Consider the following 25,000-nt stretch of genomic DNA (forward strand, 5'->3'; position numbering starts at 1 on the left):
CTCCAGGTTCTCCTGGATAACTACGCCTGTATATATGTATAATAATGTTATTTCTGTTGCTGTAGGTTCTCCTGGGTAACTACGCGTCTCCCGAGAGTCTGCAGGGCATGGAGGAGGCCATATGTATATCTGTATATATTATATATGTATAATAATGTTATTTCTGTTGCTGTAGGTTCTCCTGGATAACTACGCGTCTCCCGAGCGTCTTCAGGGCATGGAGGAAGCCATCGCGGCGGCGAGCAGCAACACGGAGATCCTGAGTGTGGAGGAGCCGACGGCGCTGGCCAACATGCTGACGGAGGGCGTACGCAGCACCATCACCGACGCCCGCGTGGCCGTCACCTACGAGCCCGGCTACGCCCCGCCCCCCGCACCCCCCTCCCTCGCGCAGCTGCCCCCGGAACAGCTGGCCGCCGTCCTGCAGGGAACCGTCAAGGTGGAAGTCCTAGAGGACGGGGTCGGGTACCTGAGAATCCAGCACATCATCGGGGAAGAGATGGCTCAACAGGTACTATGGTATTATAGTATAGTTAATTAATTTATTATATTATATTACTATTATTGCTATTATTACTATCGTAGATTATTATAGTATTACTTTATTACTTAATTTACTGTAAAAAAAGAAGACAGGGGGAGGATTTGTAGGGAGGGGGTCGGGTACCTGCGGATCCAGCACATCATCGGGGAAGAGATGGCACAACAGGTACTATAGTATTACATTATTACGGTATTACATTATTACTATCGTATATTATTATAGTATTACTTTATTACTTAATTTACTTCATTAAAGAAGACAGGGGGACGTTTTGTAGGCAGGGGGTCAAGAATCCAGCACATCATTGGAGAAGATGGCACAACAGGTACTATGATATTATAGTATAGTTAATTACTTTATTATATTATTAAAGAAGACAGGGGGAGGATTTGTAGGGAGGGGGTCGGGTACTTATTACTATCGTAGATTATTATAGTATTACTTTATTACTTAATTTACTGTAAAAAAAGAAGATAGGGGGAGGTTTTGTAGGCAGGGGGTCGGGTACTTATTACTATCGTAGATTATTATAGTATTACTTTATTACTTAATTTACTGTAAAAAAAGAAGATAGGGGGAGGTTTTGTAGGCAGGGGGTCGGGTACTTATTACTATCGTAGATTATTATAGTATTACTTTATTACTTAATTTACTGTAAAAAAAGAAGATAGGGGGAGGTTTTGTAGGCAGGGGGTCGGGTACTTATTACTATCGTAGATTATTATAGTATTACTTTATTACTTAATTTACTGTAAAAAAAGAAGATAGGGGGAGGTTTTGTAGACAGGAGTCGGGTACCTGAGGACCCAGCCCATCATCGGGGAAGAGATGGCAAAACAGGTACTATAGTATTATAGTATAATTAATTACTTTAGTAGATTATACTACTATTATTGCTATTATTACTATCGTAGATTATTATAGTATTACTTTATTACTTAATTTACTGTAAAAAAAGAAGATAGGGGGAGGTTTTGTAGGCAGGGGGTCGGGTACCTCAGAATCCAGCACATCATCAGGGAAGAGATGGCACAACAGGTACTATACTGGATTATATTACTATTATTGCTATTATTACTATCGTAGATTATTATAGTATTACTTTATTACTTAATTTACTGTAAAAAAAGAAGATAGGGGGAGGTTTTGTAGACAGGAGTCGAGTACCTGAGATGCCAGCACATCATCGGGGAAGAGATGGCACAACATGGTACTATAGTATTACATTATTACTTCATTACTTCATTACTTTATGAAATAAGACATAGGAAAGGGATAGTCAAGGTGGAGGTCCTAAAGGAGGGGGTCGGGTACCTGCGGATCCAGCACATCATCGGGGAAGAGATGGCGCAGCAGGTGCTATGGTATTACTTTATCACTTTATTACATTATTACTATCGTAGATTATTATAGTATTACTTTATTACTTACAGTATATCACGAAAGTGAATACACCCCTCACAGTTTTGCAGATTTTTGAGTATATCTTTTCATAGGAAAGCATTACAGAAATGTAACTTTGACACAATGATTAGTGACCTTTTAACAACATATTTAACCGCTTAAATTTCTTGTTCACTCAGAAAAAAACAAAATACAGCCATTAATGTTTGAACATGTACTCACAAAAGTAAGTACACCCCAGATTAAAATCCGGTAGAGAAGGGGCTATGTTGGCTCGAATCGTCTCGAAATGAAACAAAATGAAAAGGGATGACAAGGGAGGTCATCAGTGTGCGTTTCAACCTTTCTTTGCATTGAACTTTTAAATGTTGAGTCTGCATCTGGCTTAAATAGATTGGTGTGAGATTTGAATGCAATCCTATGGAGAATATCATGATCTGCTTCAGTAGTCACAGTGCATGTTGACATGCATGTTTCTTTTAGGTGTATTTCAGATTGCCAATGTTGACAGCATTCATGCATCCCCAAACCATGTCAGTCCCACTACCATGCTTGGCTTATGAGAGGATACACCTTTTTTGTAAAACTCACTTGTTTACCACCACACATGCTTGATACCATCTAAAGCAAATTTGTTTATCTTGGTCTCTTCAGATCACACGACATGGTTCCAGTGATCCAAATCCTTGGTCTGTTCATCTCTCTTGAGACCAAGATAAACAAATTTGCTTTAGATGGTGTCAAGCATGTGTGGTGGTAAACAAGTGAGTTGTACAAAAAAGGTGTATCCTCTCATAAGCCAAGCATGGTAGTGGGACTGACATGGTTTGGGGATGCATGAATGCTGTCAACATTGGCAATCTGAAATACACCTAAAAGAAACATACATGTCAACATGCACTGTGACTACTGAAGCAGATTATGATATTCTCCATAGGATTGCATTCAAATCTCACACCAATCTATTTAAACCAGATGCAGACTCAAAATTTTAAAGTTCAATGCGAAGAAAGGTTGAAACGCACACTGATGACCTCCCTTGTCATCTCTTTTCATTTCGTTTCATTTCGAGACGATTTAAGCCAACATAGCCCCTTCTCTACCGGATTTTAATCTGGGGTGTACTCACTTTTGTGAGTACAGGTTCAAACATTATTGGCTGTATTTTGTTTTTTTCTGAGTGAACAAGAAATTTGAGCGGTTAAATATGTTGTTAAAAGGTCACTAATCATTGTGTCAAAGTGAAATTTCTGTAATGCTTTCCTATGAAAAGATATACTCAAAAATCTGCAAAACTGTGAGGGGTGTATTCACTTTCGTGATATACTGTAATTTACTTCATTAAAGAAGACAGGGGCAGGTTTTGTAGGCAGGGGTTGAGTACCGGAGAATCCAGCACATCATCGGGGAAGAGATGGCTCAGTAGGTACTATGGTAGATTATATTACATTATTACTATTATTACTTTATTAAATAAGACATAGGGAAGGGATAGTCAAGGTGGAGGTTTTGTAGGCAGGGAGTCGGGTACCTCAGAATCCAGCACATCATCGGGGAAGAGATGGCACAGCATATAAAGGAGATTATTATTATTATTATTGTTATATTGTTATTGTTGTTGTTATTATTATTATTATTATTATTATTATTATTATTATTATTATTATTATTATTATTATTATCATTATCATTATTATTATTATATTACTAGGTACTCTATTACACTACATTACCTTACAGGTCGTTATTATAGACCAGATAAGATAGAAAAGACACCGTCAAGATCGTTGCTTCATAACTTTATGATACACCATCAGACACTTTCAAATCAACACATTCGAATCCTTTTGTCTTTGTATCCTTGTGTGTGTGTGTGTGTGTGTATTCCTCTGTGTGTGTGTGTGTGTGTGTGTGTGTGTGTGTGTGTGTGTGTGTGTGTGTGTGTGTGTGTGTGTGTGTGTGTGTGTGTGTGTGTGTGTGTGTGTGTGTATTCCTCTGTGTGTGTGTGTGTGTGTGTATTCCTCTGTGTGTGTGCGTGTGCGTGTGCGTGTGCGTGTGTGTGTGTGTGTGTGTGTGTGTGTGTGTGTGTGTGTGTGTGCGTGTGTGCGTGTGCGTGTCCAGGTTGGCCACCTCCTGATTGAGCACGTGTGGGACGCCATCCTGCCGACTAGCGCCCTCATCATCGACTTCCGCCACGCCACCACGGGTGAAGTGTCTGGCATCCCCTACACCGTCTCCTACTTCACTGCGCCCGAGCCGCCGCTGCACATCGACACCGTCTACGACCGGCCCTCCGACACCACCACCGAGCTCTTCAGCATGCCCACGCTCATGGGCCAGAGATACGGCACCGAGAAACCCCTTCTCATCCTCGTCAGGTGTGTAGAGAAGAGAAACTCATACTGATCGTCAGGTGTGTAGAGAAACTCATACTGATCGTCAGGTGTGTAGAGAAACCCCTTCTCATCCTCGTCAGGTACTGTATGTAGGCAGACAAACTCATACTGATCTTAGTCAGCTCTTTAGCATGCCCTCGCTCAGGGGACAGAGATACGGCACCGAGAAACCCCTTCTCATCCTCGTCAGGTGTGTAGAGAAACCCCTTCTCATCTGCCAAGTATGAGAAATGTATGATCGTCAGGTAGGCAGAGAAACCCCTTCTCATCCTAGTCAGGTATGTAGACAGACAAACTCATATTGACCTTCAGGTATGTAGGCAGACAAACTTCTACTGATCTTTAGGTATATGTAGACAGACAAACTTCTACTTCTACTAGTCAGGCATGTAGGCAGACAAACTCATATTGATCTTTAGGTATGTAGGCAGACAAACTCATATTGGTCGTCAGGTATGTAGGCAGACAAATTTCTACTGATCTTAGCCAGGTATGAGAAACTTCTACTGATCTTAGTCTGGTATGTAGGCAGACAAACTCATACTGATCTTAGTCTGGTATGAGAAACCCCTTCTCATCCTCGTCAGGTACTTCTGATCTTAGCCAGGTATGTAGGCAGACAAGTATGAGAAACCCCTTTTCATCCTCGTCAGGTAGGTAGGCAGAGAAACCCCTACTGATCGTCAGGTATGTAGGCAGACAAACTCATATTGATTTTAGTCAGGTATGTACTAGTCAAGTATGTAGGCAGACAAATTTCTACTGATCTTAGCCAGGCATGTAGAGAAACCCCCCTCTCATCCTGATTAGGTATGTAGGCAGACAAACTCATATTGATCTTTAGGTATGTAGGCAGACAGACTCCTACTGATCTTAGTCAGGTATGTAGGCAGACAAACTCATATTGATCTTTAGGTATGTAGGCAGAGAAACCCCTTCTCATCCTCGTCAGGTATGTAGAGAAACTCATACTGATCGTCAGGTATGTAGACAGACAAACTCATACTGATCTTTAGGTATGTAGGCAGACAAACTCATATTGATCTTTAGGTATGTAGGCAGACAAACTTCTACTTCTACTAGTCAGGTATTTAGGCCAGTGTTTCCCAACCAGGGGTACGTGTACCACTAGGGGTACGCGAGCATACTGCAGGGGGTACTTGGAAAAAATAATTTCAACAAATGTATGGGGCTTAGTTACATTGGAATAGAGAAAGTGATGTAAAACTTGACTTGGGGGGTACTCATGGCACAACTAAAAATACTTAGGGGGTACACAAGACAAAAAAGGTTGGGAAACACTGATGTAGGCAGACAAACTCCTACTGATCTTAGTCAGGTATGTAGGCAAACCCCTTCTCATCCTCGTCAGGTATGTAGAGAGACAAACTTCTACTGATCTTAGTCAGGTAAGCATGTAGGCAGACAAACTTCTACTGATCTTAGTCAGGTAAGCATGTAGGCAGACAAACTTCTACTGATCTTAGTCAGGCATGTAGGCAGACAAACGTCTACTCATCCTCGTCAGGTAGGCAGAGAAAAACAGTGGGCACTGAGATATATTATTATTGTTTTTATATTATATTATATTATATTATATTATATTATATTATATTATATTATATTATTGTTATTATTGTCATCAGTGAGCACACGGTAAGACAAACGCGTATGCGTATGCGTAAGGTACGCACATGTTACGTAGACAAAGCGTATGCGTTGAAGAGTCTGGGTCGTGCCACGGTGGTGACACTGAGGAATATTATTCTTTCTTATTATGATATTATTATTGTGTCCTTATAACATTATTCCTGTTGTTGTCCTCGTCAGTGAGCACACGGCCGGTATTGCGGAGGACGTGGCGTACGCGTTGAAGAGTCTGGGTCGTGCCACGGTGGTGGGCGAGCGCACGGCAGGAGGGGCCGTCAAGATGGCCAAGCTGCCCGTCGGGGACAGCGGATTCTGGGTCACCGTGCCCATCGCCAAGTCCACTAGCGCCATTACCGGGTCCAGCTGGGAAGGTACACACATGTTACAGACATCTATAATAATAATAATAATAATAATAATAATAATAATAATAATAATAATAATACAAATAATTAAAAAAAATAATAATAATGTGGACGTAGCGAATGAGGTGGCTGATCTTTCTGTGTTTCAATTATTTAAATTTCAATTTTATTAAGAATAGCACCTTGAGATGTATCATCTCGTTTTCAAGGTGGTCCGTCAGTAGGCAACATTACATGCCATTTTTAAATAAAAACAAAATCCATACTGGACAAAACACAAAAGACAAACACATTCACACTCAACACAGCTAACATTGCACCCCAGACCAGCCCCCATCCCCCTTCCTCACCACCCACTATGTTTCCAGCATATAGGCATGTAAACAGAAACACAGGGTACGTTAGCACGCCTGTGAACTACACATAGCACTTGAGAAAAAGAAAAGCTCAGGACACGCACACACGCACACACACTTCCCTCTACCTATGATCTTTTTTCCCTTTTTTTCCTTTCTTTCTTTCTTTCCCCCTCGCACCTAATTCCCCCCTACACAAAGGCATTTCTGTTTATGCAATTGTCACCATTTATGTTATTACTTTATATCAGCGGTGTAGTCTACTTTTTGGAAGTGGGTTTACTGTATATTCAAGCATTTTTTGAAGTGGGTATACTGTACATATTTATGCTATTCTAAATAATGGATCAATCAAATTTAAGCGGGTATACTGAAGCCCCTGAAATTTAGAAGTGGGTATACTCCGTATACCTGCGTTCTACGTAGACTACACCACTGCTTTATATACATAAAAAAAGAAAATGACTGCAAGTTGAACCTACAAATGATCAGATGAAAATGTTGACTTGAATAAACTTGCAATAAAGTATAAAAAAAGAGAACAAGAAAAGAAAGGAATCATATGTACTGTATACCCTTCTCTCTGAGAGTGTTTTTATTTTCAGGAGCTGGTGTGGCAGCTGTGTGTGTGTGTGTGTGTGTGTGTGTGTGTGTGTGTGTGTGTGTGTGTGTGTGTGTGTGTGTGTGTGTGTTTATCTTCAGGAAAGGGCGTGGTGCCTGACGTCGGCGTAGCGGCTGATTTGTGTGTGTGTGTGTGTGTGTGTGTGTGTGTGTGTGTGTGTGTGTGTGTGTGTGTGTGTGTGTGTGTGTGTGTGTGTGTGTGTGTGTGTGTGTGTGTGTCTGTGTATCTTCAGGAGTGGGCGTGGTTCCTGACGTGGAAGTGGCCGCGGAGGATGCCCTGGATGTGGCGCTGAAGATCCTGAAGCTGCGCGCACAGATACCCGCTCTCCTGCAGGGGGCAGCAGCGCTGGTGGCACAGAACTACGCATTCGAGAACGTCGCAGCAGAGGTATTATGGGAAATGGAGTCCAGTAGATTAGAACTATGCATTCGAGAATATTGCAGCAGAAGTACAGTAAAACTACGCATTGAAGAATATTGCAGCAGAAGTACAGTAAAACTACGCATTGAGGAATATTGCAGCAGAAGTACAGTAAAACTACGCATTGAAGAATATTGCAGCAGAGGTATTATGGGAAATGGAGTCCATTAGAGTAGAGATACACATTTGAAATTGTGGCAGCAGAGGTAGGGGAGAGGAAGAGGAGAGGGCTTATGGGAAATGTAGTCATAAGGCAACAGTATAGAGTAGAGAATGTGGCAGCAGGCAGAGGTAGGAGAGAGGAAGAGAGGAAGAGGAGAGGTTGGGGAGAGGAGAGGAGAAGAGAGGAAGAGGAGAGGAAGAGGAGAAGGAGAGGAGAGGAAGAGAGGAAGAGTAGAGGTAGGGGAGGCGAGGAGGAGTAGAGGTAGGGGAGAGGAAGAAGAGAGGATGATTAGAGGAAAGGAGAGTAAGAGTAGAGGAAGGGGAGAGGAGGAGAGGAAGAGGAGAGGAGAGGAAGAGAGGAAATATGAGAGGTAGGGGAGAGGAAGAGAGGAAGAGGAGAGGTAGGGGAGAGGAAGAGAGGAAGAGGAGAGGAAGAGGAGAGGTAGGGGAGAGGAAGAGAGGAAGAGGAGAGGAAGAGGAGAGGTAGGAGAGAGGAAGAGAGGAAGAGGAGAGGTAGGGGAGAGGATGATGAGTAGAGGTAGCCTGAGAGGAAGAGGAGAGGAGGAGGAGAGGAAGAGGGGATCCGATCCACTGACGGCAGCTACGCGATGGTCAACACTAAAGAGAAAATGGAGTCAAATAGACTAAACCTTATTATAATATTATTATGGAGGCTATAGACTAAACTACATTATTATATTATTATGGAGTCAAATAGACTAAACTACATTATAATGGAGTCCAATATACTAAACTACATTATAATATTATTATGGAGTCCAATAGAATAAACTACATTATAATATTATTATGGAGTCCAATAGAATAAACTACATTATAATATTATTATGGAGTCCAATAGAATAAACTACATTATAATATTATTATGGAGTCCAATAGAATAAACTACATTATAATATTACTCCCACAGGTGGCCACTAAGTTGGCGGGGCGATCCACTGACGGCAGCTACGCGCTGGTCAACACTAAAGAGAAAATGGAGGCCAATAGACTAAACTACATTATTATATTATTATGGAGGCCAATAGACTAAACTACATTATTATATTATTATGGAGGCCAATAGACTAAACTACATTATTATATTATTATGGAGGCCAATAGACTAAACTACATTATTATGGAGGCCAATAGACTAAACTACATTATTATGGAGGCCAATAGAATAAACTACATTATAACATCATTCCCGCAGGTGGCCACTAAGTTGGCGGGGCGATCCACTGACGGCAGCTACGCGATGGTCAACACCAAGGAGGAGCTGGAGGTGAAACTGACGGCCGACCTCACCGAGCTGTCGGGAGACAAGAGCCTGAGGACTACCAGCAACACACCAGCACTGCCCCCCATGGTGAGATACACACACACACACACACACGCACACGCACACACACACACACACACACACACATACACACACACACGCACGCACGCGCACACACACACACACACATGATGAGCACACCTTTTTGCTGTGAAGTTACAGTTCACTCTAGTGTTCTAGTTCTACTGTTACATAAGTTACTGTTCATTCTAGTGTTCTAGTACTACTGTTCCTGAAGTTACCGTTCATTCTAGTGTTTTAAACACGCGTCTGTCTGAATCCTCCATTTTCAACATGACCCCTTGGTCCAGTGGTGTAGTCTACGTAGAACGCAGGTATGCGCAGTATACCCACTTCTAAATTTCAGGGATTTCACTATACCCACTTCAAATTGATTGGTCCATTATTTAGAATAGCAGAAATATATACAGTATACCCACTTCAAAAAATGCTCAAATATACAGTATACCCACCGCAAAAAAAAAGTAGACTACACCACTGCGTTATCTCACTCTCATATACGATTCTCTGCTACACCACTGCCTTGGTCATACACAAGCAGTCATCTCTTGGTCAAGCAAATCTCAAATCCCCATGCAAATCCTCCTGCTCTTACTCCACAATGCAATCCACAATGTAATCCACAAAGTAATCCACAATGCAGTCCACAATGTAATCCACAATGTAATCCACAGCTGGACATGTTTCATAATTAATAAGGTTGCCAATCACCCTCCAAATTCCAACTCCACAGTTCCCACCTCTGTGGCTGGAGAAAGCTGAAGGATAACACTCTTCACAGTGTTAACATTCCTCTTGGATAACACTCTTCACAGTGTTAACATTCCTCTTGGATAACACTCTTCACAGTGTTAACATTCCTCTTGGATAACACTCTTCACAGTGTTAACATTCCTCTTGGATAACACTCTTCACAGTGTTAACATTCCTCTTGGATAACACTCTTCACAGTGTTAACATTCCTCTTGGATAACACTCTTCACAGTGTTAACATTCCTCTTGGATAACACTCTTCTCAGTGTTAACATTCCTCTTGCGCTTATTCTGCAGCCCACAGCTAGTTCCCAGCTAGTCGGCCATCTTATAAAGGATCCAGCCAGGTCAAAACTGACTGACTGACTGAGTGTTATAATGTTAATCTCCTGAGTGTTATGATGTTAATCTCCAGCTAATAATATGTGAGAAGACAACAGGATTTAATTTCTCCCAGTAGAGCTCATTACCAGCAGTCTTGTGTAAAACAACAATAGGCCTACGAAATGCTACAATCCAATGGGGAAACTATAGGCTCACAAAAGGCCATCAATGGGCCTACAGTACTGTATGTTAAAACAAATCCCTGTGACACAATGGAGATGCTGCAAGGCTGGCTGTAAAGTCTTGACTGTCTGGTCAAAGTGAAATGTTATTTGTTGAGAACCCAAAAGCTAATGCTGTTGTGTGCCATAGAAGTTACTAGCTAATTTTAGTGTCTCACAATCCAAAATCTGAAACCTAACAGCCTGTTGTAGCCAATTACCCGTACGTAGTTCTACTGTGTGTTCTAGAACAGCCCATTGTTTCGTGCATTCCAAAACCCGACTCCTGAGATGTTCGTTAAAGGGACACTGTGCAGGAAATGGTCAAAAAAGGTACTGCAACTATGCTGCTCATTGCAACTGGGCTGCCTATTGCCAAATTTGATCTTTACATGAAAGTTTACTAAGTAATAAACAAATATTTTCTAGTATGGTCCAAGTACAGTCATTTTTGCAGCTAAAAATGGCTATTTCTGAAATTCAAAATGGCGGACCATGGAGAAGATCCCCCTTTTCATGTATGAAAAGTGCAATTTTTCTTAAGTCATAATGAATACTTAGAATTTGATGGTGGTGGTAAATATTCATGAAAAAGGTTGGTGAATGGGCAGCATGACTTCTGGAAATAAACCACTACAAATCTTACACAGTGTCCCTTTAATGTGAATTCTGCTACAGTATAGCGTGTTCTAGAACCTAACAGCCCATTGTCCTCATTGTGTTCCAGAACCCGACTCCTGAGATGTTCGTTAACGTGAATTCTGCTACAGTATAGCGTGTTCTAGAACCTAACAGCCAGCCCATTGTTTTCCTTATGTGTTCCAGAACCCGACTCCTGAGATGTTCGTTAACGTGAATTCTGCTACAGTATAGCGTGTTCTAGAACATAACAGCCAGCCCATTGTTTTCCTTGTGTGTTCCAGAACCCGACTCCTGAGATGTTCATTGCGCTGATCAAGCAGTCGTTCCACACGGAGGTCCTGGACCACAACGTGGGCTACCTGCGCTTCGACATGTTCGGAGACTTTGAGCAGGTGCAGGCGGTGGCGCAGGTGATCGTGGAGCACGTCTGGAACAAGGTGGTGGACACCAACGCCCTCATCATCGACCTCAGGTGAGACGACCAATCACAGATGAGCGGTTAGTGAGCGGTTAGGGCGTCAGACTTGCATCCCAGAGGTTGCCTGTTCGACTCCCGACCCGCCAGATTGGTGGGGGGAGTAATCAACCAGTGCTCTCCCCCATCCTCCTCCATGACTGAGGTACCCTGAGCATGGTACCATCCCACCGCACTGCTCCCCATGGGGCGCCACTGAGGGCTGCCCCCTTGCACGGGTGAGGCATAAATGCAATTTCGTTGTGTGCAGTGTGCTGTGGAGTGCTGTGTCACAATGACAATGGAGTTTCCCAATGGGCTTTCAGATCGCCATTGCTCCTACTAACACAGTGGTTCTCAACCTTTTTTGAACAAAAGGCCCCCTGTACCAGGGCAGCCGTGGCTTAGTGGTTAGAGAGTTGGTCTTTCAATCCTGGGGCTTTGCAGGTTTCGAATCCCCCATGACCTCTCCCTACACCTCCATCCATGGCTGAAATGCCCTTGAGCAAGGCACCTAACCCCACATTGCTCCAGGGACTGTAGCCAATGCCCTGACAAATAATAGCGGTAAGTCACTTGGAATAAATGAAAGCGTCAACTAAGTGCAATGTAATGTAATGTAATGTACCTCATCCTAAGCCTCCCAATGCCCCCTTGACCTTATCATAAGCCTGCCAAGCACCCCACCTACTATTGAAAAATTCAAATTGACTAATGTCCCCAATGATAACTCAGAATTGCCCCCTCTCAACTGTATCCTTCTCAACGTGCCCCCCCAGGGCTCCCCAACGCCCCCAGGGGACTGTGCCGCCAATCACGTCACACTATTTGATTTGACACAACCACCACACCAATCACAGGCTCCGCTTGAATCCAAGCTACCACCCGTTTTAAACGAAAATTTCACCAGCATTTGGCCAGTTGTCTGGTGTTAATTTAGAGCCCTGGCCTTATGTAAAGTATAGAACAGGACCCTATAGGGGAGACTGGGGTAAGATGAGCCACTTTTTACATTTTTCATCACAGCTAAGCGATGAAGGCATATTTGGTTAATTTTTTTACATCATACCAAATTTCAAAGTGTCCTGATACTATTAGAGCAAAAACTAATTGATAAACTGTCATGGTTAAAATTATATTGCCTTTTAAAAATATTTTTTCAGGTGGCTCATCTTACCCCATGCATGGGGTAAGGTGAGCCACTGCTTGGGGTAAATTGAGCCCAGGCAAAAATCTCAGCTAAACAACTTTTATTTATTATAACAAATGTAACTAATGAATCTATGAAATAAAACAACTAATGCAACAGAACTATGACAAAAAATACATATTGTGGGCCCTTACAGCTTTGTTTGAATACAATGGCGAACAATGCAGAGTGCAATGTAGAAAAAAAGTTAATATTATTGTTTGAATTGGCTTAAACATGCATAAAGTCATTAATCTCAACTCACCTGGGTATGATATGAAAGAAATTATCTGATTATGCTGAAATATCATAACATGTTTTTCAACCATTATAAATCCCATTAGGATAAGCGGCTCATCTTACCCCATCTCAAAAGGCTCACCTTACCCCATGCCAAAATTATGTAAATAAATGCTCATAAAATTATCATAAAAGTGCAAAAAGACTTAAAATATCACTCATATAGTAGCTTATTACGTAACATTTCAGACATGATGAGACCAGAAATTGTTCTATTTTTGTTTTCTCTAAATCATCCATGTTTTGAATATACATGGAATTCACTTAAAGAGCAAAAAAACAAATTTTCACAAATATCTCTCTTGCCAAATTTGGTACATGCTTCACTTTTTCACAGGTGTTAGAAAAGGATTTCCACCACCTTAGAATGTGGTGACATGTTAAAATGTATTCACCTTTTTCGAGAAAAAGGGGGTGGCTCACTTTACCCCGTGGCTCACTTTACCCCGTGGCTCACTTTACCCCGTGGCTCACTTTACCCCGTGGCTCACTTTACCCCGTGGCTCACTTTACCCCGTGGCTCACTTTACCCCGTGGCTCACTTTACCCCAGTCTCCCCTACTGTATACAGTATATGGTGTCCTGGCCTAATGCGTGGGGACTTGCTCTACTTAAAGGGACTGGGTCTGAAGGATAAGGACTTGGTCTACTAGAAAGGGTCTGGGTCTGAAGGATAAGGACTTGGTCTGAAGGATAAGGGACTGGGTCTGAAGGATAAGGACTTGGTCTGAAGGATAAGGACTTGCTCTACTAGAAAGGGACTGGGTCTGAAGGATAAGGACTTGCTCTACTAGAAAGGGACTGGGTCTGAAGGATAAGGACTTGCTCTACTAGAAAGGGACTGGGTCTGAAGGATAAGGGACTTGGTCTGAAGGATAAGGGACTGGGTCTGAAGGATAAGGGACTTGGTCTGAAGGATAAGGGACTTGGTCTGAAGGATAAGGACTTGCTCTACTAGAAAGGGTCTGGGTCTGAAGGATAAGGACTTGGTCTGAAGGATAAGGACTTGGTCTGAAGGATAAGGACTTGCTCTACTAGAAAGGGACTGGGTCTGAAGGATAAGGACTTGGTCTGAAGGATGAGGACTTGGTCTGAAGGATAAGGACTTGGTCTGAAGGATAAGGACTTGCTCTACTAGAAAGGGACTGGGTCTGAAGGATAAGGGACTTGGTCTGAAGGATAAGGGACTGGGTCTGAAGGATAAGGACTTGGTCTGAAGGATAAGGACTTGCTCTACTAGAAAGGGTCTGGGTCTGAAGGATAAGGACTTGGTCTGAAGGATAAGGACTTGGTCTGAAGGATAAGGACTTGGTCTGAAGGATAAGGGACTGGGTCTGAAGGATAAGGACTGGGTCTGAAGGATAAGGGACTTGGTCTGAAGGATAAGGACTTGGTCTGAAGGATAAGGACTTGCTCTACTTAAAGGGACTTGGTCTGAAGGATAAGGACTTGCTCTACTAGAAAGGGACTGGGTCTAATGTGTGGAGACTTGCTCTACTAGAAAGGGACTGGGTCTAATGCGTGGGGACTTGCTCTACTTAAAGGGACTTGGTCTGAAGGATAAGGACTTGCTCTACTTAAAGGGACTTGGTCTGAAGGATAAGGACTTGGTCTGAAGGATAAGGACTTGGTCTGAAGGATAAGGACTTGCTCTACTTAAAGGGACTTGGTCTGAAGGATAAGGACTTGGTCTGAAGGATAAGGACTTGGTCTGAAGGATAAGGACTTGGTCTGAAGGATAAGGACTTGGTCTGAAGGATAAGGACTGGGTCTGAAGGATAAGGGACTTGGTCTGAAGGATAAGGACTGGGTCTGAAGGATAAGGACTTGCTCTACTAGAAAGGGTCTGAAGGATAAGGACTTGCTCTACTAGAAAGGGTCTGAAGGATAAGGACTTGGTAGTCATCATTCATCATTCTTCATTCACCATTCACATCAGTAGGAGGGATGTGTGTAGAGAAGTGGACGACTAACACTCTGCTGCGTGACCCATTGGGTCAGGAGTCCTGCTCTAGCCTGCATCCTAACCCACAGGTTGGGTTGAGAGACCGGGTCCTTGAGCATCCTAACCCACAGGTTGGGTTGAGAGACCCGAGCATCCTAACCCACAGGTTGGGCTGGGAGTCCTGTTCCCTCCTGCATCCTAACCCCCAGGTTGGGTTGGGAGTCCTGTTCTCTCCTGCATCCTAACCCACAGGTTGGGTTGGGAGTCCCAGGTCCTTGAGCACGCCACCTCACCCCACATTGCTCATGAGACCAAGTGACCAATGCCCGGTACTTACTGTAAATAAATGACTAAGCAGATTTGGATTATACTGTCTGTCAAGTGTATTTCAATGTAGACAATTATATCCTTCTTTATCCCCTTCCTTCCAGCCAATAATAACAACCAACAGCCAATAATACCCTGCCTTAGCAACCAACAGCCAATAATACCCTGCCTTAGCCACCAACAGCCAATAATATCCTGCCTTAGCCACCAACAGCCAATAATATCCTGCCTTAGCCACCAACAGCCAATAATATCCTGCCTTAGCCACCAACAGCCAATAATATCCTGCCTTAGCAACCAACAGCCAATAATAGCCTGCCTTAGCCACCAACAGCCAATAATATCCCTACATCTTAACTGCTGCCTCACTACACCTCTTTAGAAATATCCTGCCAGCCTAAAATACTACACTGTTCTCTTCTAATTACCCCAACAACTACAATCCTCCTTTTCTCCCTTAACCTATTTTAGCCTGATGACTCGTACGTGTTGTTTACCCTTTGATGCCTAGAGACACATATACGCTGCATTCAGGCTCTTGAGATTTTAGCTTTTGTAATAAAAATGTGGGTATGTTACAGCTGAATGAACACATTCTAATGCAAGATTAGGGTCTTGGGGTTTAAATGCAACTTATTTGATGTTTTTATGTGCATCAGATTCTAAGATATTTAGGTTTTAATAGGCTCAGGGCAACTTTCCCAACAAGGGCTTAGGCATTCAGCAGGCATTTGTTGCAGGTGCTTCAGGCATCAATGGGTTACACCGGTCCACTGTCCACTTCACGCCCCTACTTTACCTCCTGTGTGTTCAATTTTAATTTAGCCCCGCCCAAAATAGCCCTTAGCCCCGCCCATAATACCCCAACCTACGCCAGAGATTCTTTAAGTATAGAGATATGCCAACATAATAGGTTTCTATGGGCACCTAACGCGACCAGGTTCCGGTCTGCCTAAAGGGGCGTGTCATAATGCTCCTACAATGAATAGAACAGTCCTTAGGTCTGCCTAAGGGGGGCCATAATAGAACCAGGAAACAATGGGCCAATGGAACCTCTCTCTCTCTCTACTCTCTCTGCCTATGCTGTCCTCCTCTAACCCTAAACTAGTCTACACTATCAGCATAACAGTGTCAAGTCAAGTCAAGTAGGTTTTATTGTCAATTTCTTTACATGCACTGGTCATACAACGAATTTGAAATTACATTTCTTGCTTTCCCATACAGACATAGACTAATCTAGGTAAGGACATAGACAGTATAGACATAGACAGTACTCATACATGGACATAAGACAGTATGGACATAGACAGTGCTCATACAGACATTTAAAGTGCAAGACTGGACAACAGAAGACTTGTAGAGAACATACATTAAGAGGTAATTGTTGTGCTTTTTTGCTTTTCCTAAAGAGTCCTTTATAGCGTTCTGACATAGTAATAGTAGCATTTTGAAGAAAAATAAATATTAAAAAGGTCTAGTGAAGCCAGTGCCTTGGCTGCTTGAGCCTGCCTATCCTTAAACTTCACCAAAATATCTTTCAAGCCCCATCACCTGTATTGTCCTTAAGGTCCAAAGTGTCCTTCAAGCCCCAACGTCACCCATCCTTAAAGCCGATACCGAACCATTTCTGGAAATAAGACTATTTTCCACCTCACCTAGATTTAAAGGTACACTGTGCAGGAAATGGTCAAAAAAGGTACTGCAACTATGCTGCTCATTGAAACTGGGCTGCCTATTGCCAATTTTGATCTTTACATGAAAGTTTACTAACTAATAAACAAATATTTTCTAGTATGGTCCAAGTACAGTCATCTTTGCAGCTAAAAATGGCTATTTTTGGAAATTCAAAATGGAGAAGATCCCCCTTTTCATGTATGAAAAGTGCAATTTTTCCAGTCATAATGAATACTTAGAATTTGATGGTGGTGGTAAGTATTCATGAAAAAGGTAACATTAGTGAATGGGCAACATGAATTCTGGAAATAAACAACTAAAAACCTAACACAGTGTCCCTTTAAGTAATTAAGTTTTACCTTTCTCTTCTACTTTTGGACACTCTCCTAGTCAGGTGATGTTACTTCTATTTCCAAGCTAGCAAACTATCATTGAATCATATGGGAGCGGCTTAGCCTGGGAACTCCCATACTGCCTTTAGTTCTAGCCTGGGAACTCCCATATTGCCTTTAGTTCTAGCCTGGGAACTCCCATACTGCCTTTAGTTCTAGCCTGGGAACTCCCATACTGCCTTTAGTTCTAGCCTGGGAACTCCCATATTGCCTTTAGTTCTAGCCTGGGAAGTCCCATATTGCCTTTAGTTCTGCACAATCGTTTCGATCTGAAAGACAATCTCACTTGTGATTAGGTCTGGTGGTAACCTGCATGGTGAGCCTTGATGTGCAGACTGGTCTTGGAGTTTCTTCATGTTGAGTTCTGATTGGCTGATTGATCTGTCCCTCAGGAACAATGTGGGCGGGCCCACCACGGCGATCGCAGGTTTCTGCTCGTACTTCTTCGATGCCGACAAGCAGATCGTTCTGGACAAGCTGCACGACAGGCCAACCGGAGCCACCCGCGAGCTCGTCACCTTGCCACACCTAACAGGTGACACACACACACAAACACACACACACACACACACACACACACACACACACACACACACACACACACACACACACACACACACACACACAAAAGCAAGCACACACACACACACACACACACACTAGAGCCACACGGGAGCTCGTCACACACACACACACACACACACACACACACTGACCCAGTAGTCATGCCAGCTAGCCCACATCAACACAGAGTGAGCCAGAACTCAAGCCAAGTCTTGTGGCTTTGGGCCAGAGCCAGTCTGCCTGGTTTACAGATCGGGGCTACCTGAGATTACGACTACCTGAGATTAAGACTGCCTGGCCACCAGATTGCCTCAGATTAGGACTACCTGAGATAGGCGCCAGATTACGTCAGATTAATGCCAGACGGAGGTGGTACATCCCAATCTGGACGATGTCCCTGACGCCCCAATCTAGCCCACAGCTACAGTCGGCGGCATAATCTCAATCCCTGCCAGCCAATCACATCCCAGCTCATCTCCTTGCCAGCCAATCACATCCCAGCTCATCTCCCTGTCAGCCAACCACGTCCCAGCACATCTCCAGTCCCAATACTACATCACGTCACCTCACCATCACCTCAATCCAATTAATCTCACACCTTAATCTAGGCTATTTATCAATCTATCTGATGTTCCAATCTAGATTTCTGTTGCTCAATCCCTGCCAAGCCAATGTAGCTGGTGTCCCACAGAAACACACACACGACGCACACACGCACACACACACACTAATATGTACTCTCTCTCCAATGTTGTGCGTGAACGCGTTCAAAAGAACGCGTTCATTGAACACGCTCATTTTTTCGTGAACGTTGAACTGAACGCAACACATTTTTTAATAAAGAACTTGAACGTGAATTAGTTCACATTGCGTGTCATGAACGGCAGACATCACTGTAAATGAACGTTGGAATTTGTTTTGCATTGAAAGCTGAGAGACATCTGTTTTCTCTTTTGAAACGCAACGAGAGAAAGTTCCCCCTTCTCTCTCTCGCTGGTGCCGCTTGTATCATCAGTGAGAATTTCTTTTGACATCTGTGTGCGCAATGCATTGTGGGCAATGTAGTGTCCGGCTTAGAGTAGTTGAATAACATAGGCTTAGTTATTGCTGCTTACGCACGACGTTACCCATGATGAATTGCGGCGGAGAGAGAGAGAGAGAGAGAGAGAGAGAGAGAGAGAGAGAGAGAGAGAGGGAGAGGGAGAGGCAGACAGACCAAGCGCTGCATTTAAAAAGTGGTTCGTGGAAGGGATGGCACGGAGACAGACACCGATTATCCTTATGAACATGTAAACCACCTGCGCAGCAAAAACAGTAAGGACATCCACAACGTCCTGTTCGAATTTGAAGCGGCACATTAAGTTAAAACATCCATCCAGTGTGAATGCATTTGCACGCCCTCGAGGGTCATAAGGGAGGAAAGGGAGAGAAGACCCCTACCAAGCCCAAACGTAGCAAAGTGCCAGCAGCCTCCAAGAGGTCCGTGATGGTCTCACAGGTGCAGGTAGATCAACTGATTATCGACTACTACATTGTGGAAGATGTACAAACTCTAAACAAAAAAATCACTGTATCACACATGTGTTACTATAAGTGTGTTACATAAGATACACAATTTCCTTAAAAATATATAGGCCTAGGCATATTTGTGCATTTGACTTTTGCCTTCATTAGGTCTACCTTCATTCAAGAGTTTTGCTCATGTAAATTAATTCATACACAAACAGATAGGCTATATAATGTAGTATCATATAACATTATATATATACTGTACATATTTCATATTATATATATTATGTATTTATTTATTTATTGAAATGCTAGTAGACTTCATTGCACTAGGCTAGAACTGGTCTACCTTGTCTGTTCATCACCTGGTATGAAACAAACAAATTGCAGCGTCATGAGGAAATGTCTAGTCAGTTTCAAAGATTTCTAGCTCGTGATTTCTAGCTCGTGGTGTGAAAAAGTAGGCCTATTTATTTGAATATTTCACGAAAAAAAAGAACTGAACTGAACTTTGAACTAGTTCACAATTAAAATTGTGAACTTTGAACGTGAACTGTTCACTTTGAGCATCTATGAACTGAACTTGAACTAGTTCAGAAAATCTGTGAACTGGCACAACACTGTCTCTCTCTCTTTAACTCTCCACCTGCCCCCAGCTAAGCATCTGCCAGCCTGATGGTGTTGACCAGCTTTGTAACAGTGTGTGTGTATGTGTGTGCGTGTTCAAGTTCAAGCTTCAATTTTATTGTCCCCAAAAGGGGAAATGAAGTAAGAGGACCATAAATAGTTAAAAGTTAAAAGTTGCATAAGAAACAACATATTAAATAAAACAAAATAAAATTACACATCACACCATAAAATGCCATACGACACACCAGGGATCTAGCCAAGTGATCAATGATGATTGGAATTTAACAGTGTGTGCGTGTGTGTGTTTGTGTTTGTGTGTGTGTGTGTGTGTGTGTGTGTGTGTGTGTGTGTGTGTGGTGTATATATGTGTGTGTGTATGTGTGCGTGCGTGCCTGCGTTTGTGCGTGTGTTTGTGTGTGCGGGTGTGTGCCCCCCCCCAAAGGTAAGCGTTTCGGCAGCCACAAGAGCCTGATGGTGTTGACCAGCTCTGTAACAGTGTGTGTGTGTGTGTGTATGTGTGTGTGTATGTTTGTGTGCGTGTGTGTGTGTGTGTGCGTGCGTGCGTGTGTGCGTGTGTGTGTCCAGGTAAGCGTTTCGGCAGCCACAAGAGCCTGATGGTGCTGACCAGCTCTGTAACAGTGTGTGTGTGTGTGTTTGTGCGTGCATGCGTGTGTGTTTGTGCGTGCGTGCGTGCGTGTGTGCGTGTGTGTGTCCAGGTAAGCGTTTCGGCAGCCACAAGAGCCTGATGGTGTTGACCAGCTCGGTGACGGCGGGCGCCGCGGAGGAGTTTGTTTACATCATGAAGCGTCTGGGGCGCGCCATGATCATCGGGGAGACCACGGCCGGAGGCTCCCACCCCCCCGAGACCTTCCGCGTTGCCGATAGCGACCTGTTCCTCAGCATCCCCATCACGCGCTGCGACGGCGGCCAGGGCCCCACCTGGGAGGGGGCAGGGGTGGCACCGCACGTCGCAGTGCCCGCCGACACTTCCCTCGACACTGCCACCGGCATATTCAACAAGCAATGCAGTGGAGCGTAGACACACACACACACTCACACAACACACACACACACACACACACACACACACACACACACACACAAACAATAAGCCCCTCGACACCGCCACTGGCATCCTCAAAAAGCACTTTAGTGGAGCGTAGACACACACACACACACACACACACACACACACACACACACACACAATAAGCCCCTCGACACCGCCACTGGCATCCTCAACAAGCACTTTAGTGGAGCGTAGACACACACACACACACACACACACCTCTCATACAGACACGCACACACACACACGCACACAGTTATGCATATATGAACCAGCAAATGAATGTAAGTGTAAGTGGCTTTTAACTACCTGCCACTGAGATGTGTAAGGCTGGTTATTAGTATGTTAAAACACACACACAGACACACACACACACACACACACACACACACACACACCCCTGAGTGCTAGACAAAAAGCAAAGATAACGTGGAATAAAATAAACAAGGCACACGTTCTATCATAACGTAAAAATAAAACTTTATTATAAAATCACACTGTATAACTCACTGTATGTACAACCTGTGCTGTGGTATGTGTGCTGTGCATTGATGAGAATGGATATCTGTGGCATGTGTGCTGTGCATTGATGAGAATGGATATGTGTTTTCGTGAAGGAGAGCAAATAAAAGTAACTGATGTCTTGAGAAGAACTGTAGTTCTCGTGTCTTGAGAAGAACTGTAGTCCTCGTGTGTTGAGGCTTCACTTTTGGGAAAAGGAATAAACGGAGATATAACACTGAGTACACAGTCAAGGTTACTGGTTAGCTTGTCAGGCTTGTAGCCAAAAGGTTGCCGGTTTGAATCCCGAGCCGCTAGGTTTGTGGAGGGGAGGGGGGGGTGATTAACCAGTGCTCTCCCCCATCCTCCTCCATGACTGGTACCCTAAGCATGTTACCACCCCACCACACTGCTCTATTGGAGTGCCGTTTGGGCAGCCCCCGTTGCACGGATGAGGCAAAAATAAATGCAATTTCTTTGTGTGCAATGTGCACGTGTGTGCTGTGGAATGGTGTGTCACAATGGCAATGGGATTTGGGAGTTTCCCAGTTGGGCTTTCCAGGGCCACCTGAAAGGTATTCAATCACTCAAGTGGGAAACAATAAACCAGTAAAGTATTCAATCACTCTGGTGAGAAACAATAACCCAGTAAAGTATTCAATCACTCAAGACAATAACCCAGTAAAGTATTCAATCACTCAAGACAATAAACCAGTAAAGTATTCAATCACTCTGGTGAGAAACAATAACCCAGTAAAGTATTCAATCACTCAAGACAATAACCCAGTAAAGTATTCAATCACTCAAGTGGGAAACAATAACCCAGTAAAGTATTCAATCACTCTGGTGAGAAACAATAACCCAGTAAAGTATTCAATCACTCAAGACAATAACCCAGTAAAGTATTCAATCACTCAAGTGGGAAACAATAACCCAGTAAAGTATTCAATCACTCATATGGGAAACAATAACCCAGTAAAGGGAGGATGAAGCCACCAGGGCCGCCTGGAAGTATCCAAATGTAAAAGCCAAAATTGGAATCCAGAATGTGCCCAGGCAATGTTGACCCTTACACCAATGATTTAAAAAAAGGTTCAAATGAATTTCTACCCATGCTTAACAAATGCTTAAAGTTACACTGTGCAGGAAATGGTCAAAAAAGGTACTGTAACTATGCTGCTCATTGAAACTGGGCTGCCTATTGCCAAATTTGATCTTTACATGAAAGTTTGCTAAGTAATAATCAAATATTTTCTAGTATGGTCCAAGCACAGTAATTTTTGCAGCTAAAAATGGAAATTCAAAATGGCGGACCATGGAAAAGATCCCCCTTTTCATGTATGAAAAGTGCAATTTTTCCAGTCAAAATGAATAATTAGAATTTGATGCTGGTGGTAAGTATTCATGAAAAAGGTAACATTAATGAATGGGTAGCATGAATTCTGGTAATAAACAACTAAAATCTTACTCAGTGTACCTGTAAAAAGGAGTTGTTACACACTGTGTGTGTGTGTGTGTGTGTGTGTGTGTGTGTGTGTGTGTGTGTGTGTGTGTGTGTGTGTGTGTGTGTGTGTGTGTGTGTATGTGTGATTAAGCTCCTCCTCTTCCTCCTGGTGGAATGTTCATCACAGCTCCTCATTACATGGAAGGTTCCGGTCCCTCAATCTCCTACACCGATTCAATCTGCACATTTTCCTGAAAAGACGCATAATTATTTGACATACACACACACAAATTAGAGTATAGTAGAGAAGTTCTTTACTGATCCCCACAGGGAGAAATTATGGTGTCAACTAGCTTACACGTACAGTAATTCACAAAGGTTCTGGGGTGCGCGTACCCCCTGGGGGTGCACCAGAGATTCCAGGCGGTGCGCATAATTGTGTTTGAGTTGCCATTGTGACCAAAATTCTGCTTGGGAACATTATAATTAGGCCAAAACAAAATGAATCATGCTTTGGTCCCCATGTTAAGTAATTAAGATATTGATGAATGTCTAAAGCAGGAATCATTGCAATTAATCACTTAAATGATTTTACACATACACATGAGTAGAAGTTTGGGATGGGGGTGCGCGGCTTGTCTTTGGCACAGGTAAGGGGGAAAAAAAGGTTAAAGGTGCACTGTGTAAGATGGTCGCCAAAGTAGGTATTGCAACTACACTGTTCAGTGAAATTGTGCTGTCTACAACCAAATTTGATCTTTTCATGAACATATTTACAAATTATTGAACTAATATTTACTAGTGTGACCAATGTGCAGTAAGTATTTCAGTTAAAAATGCCTATTTCTGGAAATTCAAAATGGCGGACCAAGGAAAAGACCCTCTTTTCATATATGAAGTGTGCAATTTTCCCAGTCATAATGAATACTTAGAATTTGACGGTGGTGTTAAGTATTCATGAAAAGGGTAACATTAGTGAATGGGCAGCATAAATCCAGGAAATAAACTACTAAAAATGTTACACAGTGCACCTTTAAGAACCATTGACATAGGGAGTTCGGGGTCATCCCTATGTTCCCCGGGTCCTATGTTCCCCGCAAATGGGGAACTTAGGACCCTTTTTTCAAAAAAGGGTTCTATGTTCCCCGCTGCTTCCAAGTAGACTACTGCCGCAGTCAAAGTGCAGGTTGTTGTTGCACCTCTTACAGGTTAGGTTAAGGGATAGTTTTGGTCAGGGCACAAATTTACAACTCAGAGACATTGCATTACTGACAGGTTAGGTTTAGGGATGGTTTTGGGAAGGGCACAATTTGAAAACTTGAAAACATAAAATGCGGGAAACATAGAACCTTTTTTTTTTAAAAAAAGGGTCCTATGTTCCCCGGTCCCATACAAAGACAGGGGAACATAGGACCCGGGGAACGTAGGACCCGGAGAACATAGGACCCGGGGAACATAGGTACGCTCCCGGGTGTTCAGTGCCAGTAACACTTAGAAAACATTTAACCCTTTCATTGTGATTCTTCAGTATTGAACAGCTCAGTACTAAATCTATTCATGAGGACTGATACGGTTGTATTGAACAGCTCAGTATTAAAACTATTCATGAGGACTGATACGGTTGTATTGAACAGCTCAGTATTACCCTGCAAATCTGACGATGCGGTCTTGAGCCAGTTGCTCCACCAGCAAGTCCACTGCCTCCTCTAGCACCAAACCAGGTTCCAGTTTCAACGTTTCATCCACGATGGCAGCAGAAAATCTGGACGATAGAACC

General features: G+C 43.1%; 1 protein-coding gene across 1 annotated transcript in view; it reads left to right on the forward strand.

Moving 5' to 3' along the window:
- Positions 1-21,248, forward strand: part of rbp3 (retinol binding protein 3) — a 50,613-nt gene extending 29,365 nt beyond the window's left edge. Inside the window, exons 15-22 of the mRNA XM_063219014.1 lie at positions 176-511; positions 4,070-4,326; positions 6,175-6,365; positions 7,570-7,724; positions 9,136-9,291; positions 11,507-11,697; positions 17,899-18,041; positions 20,926-21,248. Coding sequence (XP_063075084.1) covers positions 176-511; positions 4,070-4,326; positions 6,175-6,365; positions 7,570-7,724; positions 9,136-9,291; positions 11,507-11,697; positions 17,899-18,041; positions 20,926-21,248 — 1,752 coding nt within the window. The remainder of the gene's footprint in view (positions 1-175; positions 512-4,069; positions 4,327-6,174; positions 6,366-7,569; positions 7,725-9,135; positions 9,292-11,506; positions 11,698-17,898; positions 18,042-20,925) is intronic.
- The last annotated feature ends 3,752 nt before the right edge of the window (positions 21,249-25,000 follow it).

This window comes from Engraulis encrasicolus, chromosome 2 (genome assembly GCF_034702125.1).
Source record: "Engraulis encrasicolus isolate BLACKSEA-1 chromosome 2, IST_EnEncr_1.0, whole genome shotgun sequence".
In the NCBI taxonomy this organism is placed as follows: Eukaryota; Metazoa; Chordata; class Actinopteri; order Clupeiformes; family Engraulidae; genus Engraulis; species Engraulis encrasicolus.